We start from the raw sequence: 11,496 nt of genomic DNA, 5'->3' as shown, positions 1-11,496 counted from the left end.
GAGTTTTAAGCCACCGGGTCCGGGACACGAACCGCGGTCGACTACGTGGGAATCCAGCGACATAGCCATTATGCTAACTGCTGGTTCCCTATTCCTAAATGTTCTTAAAAGTCTCTGAATGTTCTTAAGCATGATGTGACTGCCAGTGGTCATAATCTTCTTGCATGTAAAGTAGGCCCTGGGATAATGGAACATTTTAGAACAATAATGACTAAATAACGGGGATTGGTTCTAGCTGACTAATCCTTTGTCGACTTAGTTCTATTTCAATGATAGGTTTCATTTTTTTCTTATAAATTAAAAAATGTTAAAGCATTCCATGTTCATACTTGGGTATATGAATGTGACTAGCTGCTGAATCTGATGATTTGCTTCAAGGTCTTTCAAAACAAGGTCCAAATGTGCTTTCATGATTTATAAAAACTTCAAATCATTCCTAAGTGCAACCACACTTCTAAGATCCTTTACATGAAGGAAATGTCCCTCACCACAGAACAGAAGGTGGCAAGTACACATTTATAAAATTTCTTTTTTTAATTTAAATTTATTTATTTACATTCATTCACTATACATCATTACAGCATACAAAATGAGATTTCCTATCCAGAATACACTGTGTATTGGCTCAATCAAGCATATCAACATACGTGTTATCGTCAAGGAATAATTTTCCCCTTCTTTTTTTTTTTTTTTTTTTTTGAGAGGTTTCCCACCCTCCTCCCACACTGTCTCTGGTATCCATGGTTGCTTTCTATGCCTTTTCCCCCATTTTATTGATTCGCTAATGAACTGAATTAATCTAAATATTTCCAATAGCAAGCGCAGCTGATATGTATGAAAAAGACCCACAAGCTTTGTTTGCAGGTAGTAACTTCAGTTGAGGAATAGAAGTATTTCCAACTCCTTAGCTCCGAAGCCTGTAAGTGATTTTACAAACTTCAAGTTTTACGCTCAGATGCCTCATCTAAGCATAAATGCTAAGCTTTTTGGACATGTTCCTCTGCAATTTCCTGACTCTTTTTCTCTCAGCTTCCTTTGCAAGATTCCTTCAAAATCATAAGGAAAGAGCAACCACATGTCATTTTCAATTATTGTGCGAAGACCTCAAAAGTGCATGGGTACTTTCTCTTGTATAATTTAGTTATTTTAAATGTTTTATGAGGGAACTTAGGGGCTTTCCAGAATTATCCTGAAAGCTGAAAACACAAATTATTCATAACTGGCACTTATGAAAACGCTTTTCCAGTGTAACCACTTATGAATCTTTGGTTCTCGTTTGAAATTCTAGTTGACACCCTCAGAGTTCATGAAGGAAATGTCCCTCACCACAGAGCAGAAGCTGGCAAGTACACATTTGATGTGTCGGCCACAGATCATCGAACTCTTAGATATGGGGGAGACAACACATCAAAAGGTAATTCCCTTACACTTGAATACATGAGGGGACTTCAAAAGTTTATGGAAAAATGGAATTAAAGTACAAGTTTATTCTGGTACAAAATAAAATTGAAATCCATGCATAGTTTTTCATAATATATGTGTTGCATGAACCTATTGAAAACTTCTCAGATATTGGGTTGTCTGAAAAGTCACAATGCATTTTTGCATAGAAAACCAGAAAAGTACATCATGCTTTTCCAACAACCCAAAAGTAGGCCCTGGGACAATGTGAACATTCCAGAACAACAATAACAATAATCTTATTATTTCTGGACTACCCCTTCATTGGGCCTATTTTAAATACTCCTTTGCTACCTTTGTGGCTCATGATATCTGTGACTTCGTATGGTGGAAATTATAATTAATACATTAACCTTGTTTAAAATAACTTTTAACTGGTCACTCTTCTCATCTACTCATGCATGCTATTTGACACTACTGTTTGCAGGTTAGGAATAATTCTAAGAATTATATCTGTGAAGCCAAATTAAATTATCTTCTTAGCTTACCAAGCAATCCCTCTTCATCTGAGCTATCCAGTAGAAAGAGCCAAGGCAGAATTGTTTATTTAAGTAGGCTTTTATTGTCTATTCTGGCATGTTTCCAATAACAAATATATCCTTTTCATCTCTAGAAAAAAGCTATTTTAACACATTTCTATATTCTATTGCAAGCCATATGTTCTAGCCTTAGGAGCATATGATTACAAAAGAAGGTCTTGTTTCCTACTTTTTAATTTCTTAAATTATATGCTTCAGTTTTTATGCATACATTATGGGACGAACCTGTATCAGTTGGACTGTTGGAGATTAGCCCCCTCTTAAAGGGTTCCCCAACCTGTTTCTGAAAGTTTTCCCAAGTTATATCCCACAAGAGGAATAAGTTCAAGGCAGTTTTCCTCTCACTGCTACATCATTGCCTTCCCTGTCTAGGGTTCACATAAAATTTGTTGTTCTAATCAATGCTACCTGTAATTCCCTATGATCACCTTTCAAGTTTAAGAGAAGAGAACATGGCCTTTCCCAAAGAGAATTTGTTCTAATTAAGGGCTATGTTCTCTTTTTTGAAAGCAAAACTAAGATCAAATTATGCTTTTTATTTTTTGGTGTGCTCTAGTTGTATGTGTTATTTATTTATTTATTTATTTATTTATTTATTTATTAAAGAAAGAAAGAAAGAAAGAAAAAAGAAAAGAAAAGAAAAGAAAGGAAAAGAAAGAAAGGTTTTTGCTATAGACTGCGTGTACTTGCCAGAAAGACAGAGAGAGAAGACAGACAGAAAGTGAGAAAATCACCCCCCAGGAAGATGGCCACACCACAATCCCTTCTCCTCCATTCTCCTCTCGGGATCTTGGGCACGTATGCACACACACCCAGCATGAGTTTAAGCCACTGGGTCCAGGACTGGGACTGCAGTCGACTACATGGGAGTCCAACGACATAGCCATTACACCAAGTGCTGGTTCCATATGTGTATTTTGTTGTCTTTTCATTCTTGCTATGGAGGATAAAGAAATTAGTTACTTTACTACATTACATCATCCTTCTGCTCTCCTCTCTCAATTCTGTTGACTATTTTTACTATATATTCTGCACTTTAACCATTTGTGCCTTAGTTGAGTGACAGTCATTCTCTAATAATTTCTTCAAAAAGAGTGTATGAGAACTGCATTTATTTGGGTTTATGTGTTTGACAATGTTTTTATAACTGCAGACTTGGTAGGTAGAAAGTTCTTGGGTCACAAATTTTTCCAAGAACATTTTGTAGAAATTTATGCTCTACATTCTGGCTTTTAATGATGGTATGCAGACATCTGAAGCCAGCTTGATTTTATCCCTCCTGTAGATAATCTTTTAACTTGTATGTCCAAAGATTGTTTATTCTTATTTAATATCTTAATTTTACTAGAATATTACTACATTTTTCCTGAGACATAAGTGCCTTTATCTTATTTATACAAAGTTTATCTTGAATTATCAATTATTTTCTTATCATTTTGGGTTCTCTTCTTTAGGAAACATCAATTATTAATATGTTGGATCTTCTTCGCTGTTCTACATTTTGCATATCCTCTCAAATCCATTTTTAACTTTATTTTTATTTTCATTTCATTTCCTTGTAATTGCATTTGGCAGGATATCCTCTGTGTTTTTTACTTTGAGTTCTAAATATTTGTGTGTTTCTCTTAAACTTTATTCTTGAGATTGACCAGATCAACAGACCTGGGTTGTCTCACAGTATTTGACACAGTATCTCCTTTTTAAACCTTTTAATTCACTTGTATTTGAGATATCATACTCTTTTTGGTTTTCCTCCTATTTCACTGTTGCTTTTTTCATATTTTATTTGTTGGATTTTTTTCGTTTTCATAACCACTGAATATTGGAGTTCTAGCATTTGTCCCTGGAGCCTCCTCTTTCTCTTTCAAATTTACTCCATAGGTAACTTCCAGGAAAAATTCTTTAAATTCCACTTTTTAGTTACTACTTTTGCATTTATTAAATTTTTTCTCTTTATTCATGCCAGAGTTGTATACACACATGTGAGAGTAGGAGGGAGGGAGGGAGGGAAAGATTCCTCCAAGAGAGAGAAAAAGGAGAGAGAACAGAGAGAGAGAGAGAGAGAGAGAGATGCATCCTCCACAGAGTCCACTCATGACACAGCCCCCTTCTACAGTCCTCCAGCCCATTGGATACTGGTCACTCAAACATGTGCGTGGTATGATTCATGCAGACTGGGCTGGGAATTTGAACCATGGTTGCTGTGTGGGATCTTGTTTCTTTTACACAGTGCATTACCACTACACCATGGGAATTTCACTGGATAAACAATACTATGTCTTTGTGAGTTTTTTCAGCATTTAAAAAAATATGAGTCCCCTGTCTTCTGGTGTGTTATATCGAGAAGTCAATACATATTTTGCCTCTTGGAAATTAAATGTTATTTTTCCTCCTCTAGTTTCTTTTACAGATATTTTTAGCCTTTGTTTTGAATGGTTTTATAATTATGTGCCTAGACAGGGATTTCTTCTCCCCCTCCTTCTCCTTTTCCTCCTCCTCTTTCTTTCCCCCTCCTCCTTGAGTTTGTGTGGCAGTGGGGATTTTCGTGATTCTCAGTTTTTCTCGTTTACCTGCTGTAGCGATAGGCCGCTTCTTGTAAATAAGCATATTTCTGTGTTTTCTAATTCAGCCCTGCCTTCCCTGGTATTTTTTTTTTTGTGCCAGATGGCATCTAGGGAATTCTTGCTGCCATTCTTATTATTCCAAATGAGAGGTTGATGGTTTTGTCCCTTAGGATGTGCCATCTGTTTTAGAGATCTGCTTGAGTTTATAAGGCTTCCTGAGTCTATGCCTTGATGCTTTCATCAACTTTAGAAAATAATTTGCCATCATTTCATCAAATACTGTTTGAATAACAATAAGTATTGTTATTGTCATAAGGGAATTGGTTCAAATGACCTCATTCATCATTATTGGAAATGGAAGGCAAGGACTAGTGTCCTTAGCCCATTTTCTTTAAACTGAGAACCAACCAAAATCTCTGCTCTCATTTGTATTAAAGAAGTTGATGGCAATAATCTCATTAGTTTTTAACAATGTTTGTAATAGTTACCGCTTTTTAAATGTTTCTTGTTTTCTTAGTTTTACTATCCTTAGGTCTATGTAGTATTCTCTTATCTTTCCCAGTCATTTTTGGTACCATGTGTCTGTATTATTAATTTGTTCTTTCAATGGTAGTTTTCAGATATTGACCTGGATCAGGCGTTATTCCAGCCCTTTCCATCAGAAATTATATTTCAGAACTACACTCCCTGTGAAGTCTATGAAGTTCCACTGATTTTGAGAAACAACGACAAAGTAAGTATGTTTCCTGGGTTGGGTGAACCTTTCTACGATATATAAGAAAAGGTTAAATAAGAGAAGATTTCCTAGGATCCTAGATAAGTTCTTTCATTTGATAGACTCACCCAGGAAAATAGTATGAAAACACGCCCCTCTATTGTAAACTTAAGAATAAGGCCATGTCTCTGTGTTTACTGCAGTATGTCAGTCCTAGTGCAGTGTCCTACAAATGGGGAACTCCCAACATGTACACTCACCTTTTGTTGAATAAGGGATTGACTAGATGAATGGCATGCAGTTCTCACATGTGACCAGTTGGGTTAGGTTTTAAGACAGGGCAATTACCAATAATGTTTATATATTCTACATGAGACCCAGGGTTTCTCCAGTTGAAGGTAGAAGCTCAACTCATGAATGACAGTTTCTGAGCAGTTATATTTATATTATTTAATGGCATTTATATTCTACAAGCTACACTTTAATGAAAAAAATTATTTTCTAAAAAATATGTAGATCTCTTTTCCTCTTTTCTGTTTCCTTCCTTTTACATCATCTAACCCTCAGAGTTTGTCTATGGATAGTTTTGTCAGGCTTCTCCCACTGTCTACCCTTGTTCCTTTGTGACTGCAATAGAAGATTTCTTCTCCAGCCTTATCCCTTATCTTCAGAAATAAATTAAGGTTTACTTTAAGACAAGGTATGACATAACTGAGTATTTCCTTGACATATCATAGTAATAATAGAAATAATAATGCAGAAGGTCAGGATGAAGCACAATTAAGTGTGAAAAGTAATCAGATGGGGAAGTAGGTATCTGAGAGATGCTAAATTTAAGGTGCAAAGGCTAGCAGGAGTACTTACAGGAGTCTAAGAACAGGGAGACAAAATATTCTATGAGAAAATAAATAAAGAATCCAAGAAAATAGGAAGACTTGCAGTTGTATTTGGTAAAGTAGCTCATTAAAGGAATCAGTGATGCCTTTCAGAGATCAATGGGGTGATTTGGTGACAGCAAAGTGAGACTCTGGAGAAATTGGGATACTTAGTTATTTGCTGTAGTAGTGTTAGCAAGAGAAGCTCAAGGAATAGAAACTAAAAGTAAATAGGAGAAAAAGAACCCTAAGGTGCTCTGGGTTATGTTCCTAAACCTCAAGAAGAGATACATTACATAGACATTAAGACACTATCTTTGCATGTACTTTTAAACTCTTGCTTGGGTATTTTTAGGTTGTTAAAGGCAAAGAGGAGCTAGTTGAAAGGTTCTTACCACTCATCCCTGACCCTAGCCAGAAATGATCTTCAGTGGGTATGTATGAGCAAGTCTTGGGTAGGAGGAATGTGTGAATCTTGTCTGCCAATGTAGACTTAGTTCTCATGAGTAACCCAACATTTCTTACTAAGAAGCAGCCAGAGTGTTGGCCTCATGGAAAGAGAGTTCCCATCCAAAGGAAGTTCAGCTACCAACAAGTAGACAGCTTTCTCTAGGCTAGACAGGCTTCTTGGGTGAGTTACTCTAGAACCTTTGTACTAGTTGGCTCTTGTAAGCCTGCCTCTCTACTTTCTTAGTTCATGGTCTAAAAAGGAACCACTGGAATAGATTTGGGGCACCAAGAAATGCTTTTTGTGCCATTTCCCTTTTATTTGCTTCCTCACTGGCACAGAGTACAGACAAAGCCTGTTCGGTCATCATTTCTTTGTCTGTCACATACACACACAATGTGAGAGTAAGTCATAAACAACTCTATCAGCCAGAACATGATTCTATTTGGGATATAATTATACACACCCAGGCTCCAGAGTCAGACTAATCTAGGTTCAGATTCAGCTATGCCTGAGACGTTGAGTAAGTCACTTCTCCAACCCATGAGGATAATAATAGTACCCGTTTCAACACAGTGTTTTGAATATTAAATAAGATAATGAATGTATTGAGCTTCGTGCCTGCTGTCACATAGTAAGCACTAAACCAGTAATATGGTTACTACTGATATTGATGTTGCTGCTGTTTACTTGTTTTTAGTCAACAATTATACTTTTAATTAAAAGTACTCCCAGAAAGCAGTGTCACAGAATGTCATTCAGCACACCATAAATGCCACTTCACATTCCCATTACCAGCAAAGCCAATTTTATTTCTATCAGTTCCATGTACACCTTTCTCATCTCCCCACTCTCTAGTCTTCAGATCTATCTGGATTCATTCATTCTTTCTTTCTTCCTTTCTTTCTTTCTTTCTTTCTTTCTTTCTTTCTTTCTTTCTTTCTTTCTTTCTTTGCCTGGGTTATAGCTTTAGGAAGTTGTGGGACTTCTTTTTCTCTCATTTTTTGTTTGTGACTTTTAGATCATACATTAATTATACTTAACATTTTTCCTATCCTTTTGAGTCTTTTTTTAAAAGAAAAGGAAAAGGAACCGTCCTTTGTATGTGTGTGTCCTTAGAACCTCTACTCCCGATTACCTCAATTCCTCTTATAATTGTGTGTCTTTTATTGCTTGGGCTGATATAGATATATGTAACGGTGGAAGAGGCAAACAGAGCAGAAGAATGAGACTTTCCATTTTTGCTATAAGGCATGTGCACTTACCAGAGACAGAGAGGGTGAGAGAAGACAAAGTAAGAAAGCACCCCTCACAGGAGATGGCCACATCACACCACACCACTTTTCCTTTCTCCTCTCGAGAGTTTGGGCATGTACACACACACACACACACACACACACACACACACACATACACACTGTGTTTTTCAAGCCACCTTTCCAGGACTCAGACCGTGCAGTTGGCCATATGGGATCCTGCCGTCTTAACTACCATGCCACTTTGGCCCAAGAATATGACATTTAAAGAATGAAACTGTTTGAAGCTGTTCTCGCACTGGCCTGGGGATATCATATTTTTGCCTTGGCTTCATAGTAGTGTTTACTGAAGATGATCCCAGAGAGTCAGGCCAGGACTTGACTCCCAGTGCTGATGCTTGATGGAGCTGTACCACCTTGGGCAATCGTCTGTTTCTTCATCTGTGGTCTGGGAGTCATAGTGAAGATCAGAAGTTATTGAGGTTGAAGTGGCATGTCATGCACAGGGGATAGTCCACAGAAGGAATGCAGTAAGAATGGTTTCATCTCTCAGAGCAGTTCTCAAGTGTTGGAAACTTCTCTGCTCTGTGGTGGGATTTTAGCTGATCAAGCAGTTAGTCTCTGATTACAGGCACATTTAAATAATAACATGAGCAAAGACTTGTAACAATAGTAAAATGACTAAAAATAATGTTTTAAAAGAGCGTACTGAATGCTTACTTTGAGGAAACTGAAGTTCAGACTTGACCAGGGTTATATGTCTAGTAACTAGTTGTTTTCAGTCTGTGTCCTGTGTTATTTCTTCTTCTCCCCCCACCCCGCCTCCGCCCCGCCCCATATGCACTATATCCATCATCATGTGTTTTTTTCTTCAGATTCCAAGGATGGTGAAAGTTGTTGAGGAAAGCTCACCTTACTTTAAAGTAATCAGCCCTAAAGATATTGGCCACAAAGTAGCCCCAGGAGTGCCATCTACATTTCGAATTCTCTTCACTCCAGAGGAGAACAAGGTAATAGCAGCAAATGCAAGAAATCGGTTGAATACTTATCAGTAGCAATTTATAATTTAATTCTACGCATTCATGGAGGTGGTGGTGGTAGCAATGTTGTTAGTGTTGGCACATGATGGTGGTAATGTTGGTATTTGTGAGTGTTAGTGTTGGTGTAGATGGTGGATGTATTGCCATTGTTGGTGATAGTGATATAGATGGTGGTGGTGGTAGTGGCAGTGGCAGGAGGAATTTTAAGAGTGTGTGAGAGAAGGGGAAGGTGCACCACTGGGAATGAGGAAACAATTGTCATCCAGTGTTGAGGACTTATATGAGTTGTAAGTAGACAGGGTATAAAGAAGAGTGATCCTGTTGGCTGCCCACACCCCATAACCCCCTTCTTAAGCCCCTAGCCCAACATATTTATATTTGAGTTTACAGCTAGGTACACACAGAAAGAGAAAGCTGTAGTCTAGATGCAATGAGATAAGGCAAAGGATAATGATTATGGTTTCTTGGAAGTTTAGGACTCTAGTGGTTACATCTTTCCTTCTCAGATTCTAAATATTGGCTTGCCACAAAAGTCATGACACATTTTTGCATAGGAAAACAGAAAAAATGTGTCATGACTTTTCTGACAACCCAGTAGTTGAGAAAGAGACCCAAGACCTAATCACAGTATTAACCTTTATAATGGCAAAGAATGTGTCCAGAACCTGAGGCCCAGATGGGGTCTCCCATTCCCCAATGACTAGTAAATAACTCATCCTTGGTAAAGTACTGACCCAACCTGCTGGTTGACCTAAGCATGAGTGGAGAAGCTAGAGCCCAGAACAGAGACTTGCCTAGTCTACTTATTCCCATCTACATTTGCATTCAGAAAGAGAAGACCGTTTTCCCCTTAGTGCCACCTATAGCTGTGAGGAATCTAGGCCATTCTCAGATTCATCTTAGTTATAGAAAGTCTAGTTCCTTCTCGGAGGGAAGGAACAGGTAAGGGACTGATAGTGAAGGTCTTCTCTTTGGCCCTTCTCTTAATGGACGGAATCATTGGTCAAGTTGTTTTTTTTTTTTTTCCCCCTCTATAGACCTAAATGGGACTTGTGGGAAGAAAGAGGTTTTACTAGCATGACTGATGAAATGAAGACGGAAATAAAGACTTAACTAGGAATAACAAAATGTTGGGTTAAATATAATATTAATAGTATGCCAGCCTTTGTGGCTGGCATCAGAAGAGTACAATGGAATCTGACGAGTTATTGATAGCTTTTGAGTCCCCGCTTCTCCACCAGAAATTCTTACTAGTTGCTGTTCATGTCATTTCCAGTATTCCTGCTTCTAATGCCATTATTGCCACTTTTCTAAAGAGCAGGTAGAAAGAATTTAATGTGGTCTGCCAATAATTTATTCACTGTAGTGGTGGGTTAGAAATCTCATTATAATAATACTGATGCTACTATTTTGTCAGTTTGTAGTATTACTGTTTATTTCTTGGGTTGTGTTTATGGACCTGTGATTTTGTTTGGGGTACAGCTGAAATCAATGAAAAAATAACTCACTCTGGAGGTAGTGCTTTTTGTTACACATTGTCAAAATCCTTTTTTTTTTTTTCTTTTGTCCTGGAGGCTTTCTATCTTAATACTATCTATCAAGAGAACAGTGCTGGGATTTAGTTTGGGTGTCAGATTCATACACTGCTATTCTGCAAGAAGCCGATAAGCCTCTGTGCAGCTTGAAACACAAAGCATTCTTTTTTTTTTTTTTTTTTTTGAGAGGTTTTTGCTATAGGGTGTGTGTGCTCAAGACTCGAACCACGGTCGACTACATGGGAGTCCAGCAACATAGCCATTACGCTAACTGCTGATCCCAAAACACGAAGCATTCTGGAGTAGGCTTTCTTTCATTTTCTTCTGTGCTGGAGAAAGTATGTCTTTCGTAGGACAGGAATCGTTCTACCTGCAGGTAGTCTGGCTGAAAAAATTAACATGTGAGACTTTCTGAGGAGGAGGACTGTTCTGTATCCTTAGAGACATGTGGATTACATGGATTATTTCATCTATCAAGATTATATATTTATATTTATGCTTTCCAACATATATATATAAATTTTACCTGAAAAGTCTGTATACCCGGGGATGAGTGAGTGAATGTATAGATGAAATCAGAATAACAGAATGTTATTTCAGTAATTCCTAAAGCTGAGTGGTGAACACATTGAGGATTGTTATATTATTTTGTTTTCTTTGTGTAAGTTTTAAATTTTCCATAATCAAAAGCTAAAAGAAAAGAGAGGTAGTTTGTTTATTATTTTTGTTTTGGTTTATTTTGGTATTTATTACTATGGACTGCTAACATTGTCCTTGAGGATTATTTTTCCAAGCTATATTTTGCAGCTGCTTTTCCTACTCCTAGCTCTTTCATCCCATCTTAACATTTTAATTTATCCAACATTGTATGTCTATTGGGAAACCCCTAAGTTAAAAAAATTAACTAAGTTAAACAAATACTTGTACTTCTTTCAAATATTTGAACATCGGGACCAGCAAATGATGTAATGATTACATTGCTGGACTCCCATGTAGTAGGCTGTAGTTTGAGTCCCAGACCTGGTGGCTTAAAACTCACTCTGGGCATGTACGCGTGCATACC

General features: G+C 37.4%; 1 protein-coding gene across 1 annotated transcript in view; it reads left to right on the top strand.

Moving 5' to 3' along the window:
* Nucleotides 1–11,496, top strand: part of HYDIN (HYDIN axonemal central pair apparatus protein) — a 378,086-nt gene that overhangs the window by 54,372 nt on the left and 312,218 nt on the right. The window contains 3 exon segments of the mRNA XM_006152662.1: nucleotides 1,289–1,414; nucleotides 5,178–5,297; nucleotides 8,734–8,868. Coding sequence (XP_006152724.1) covers nucleotides 1,289–1,414; nucleotides 5,178–5,297; nucleotides 8,734–8,868 — 381 coding nt within the window.

The sequence above is a fragment of the Tupaia chinensis genome, unplaced genomic scaffold (assembly GCF_000334495.1).
Source record: "Tupaia chinensis unplaced genomic scaffold, TupChi_1.0 Scaffold000355_1, whole genome shotgun sequence".
Lineage (NCBI taxonomy): Eukaryota > Metazoa > Chordata > Mammalia > Scandentia > Tupaiidae > Tupaia > Tupaia belangeri.
Note: the sequence above shows the minus strand (reverse complement) of the source record. Positions and strands in the feature narration are given on the sequence as shown.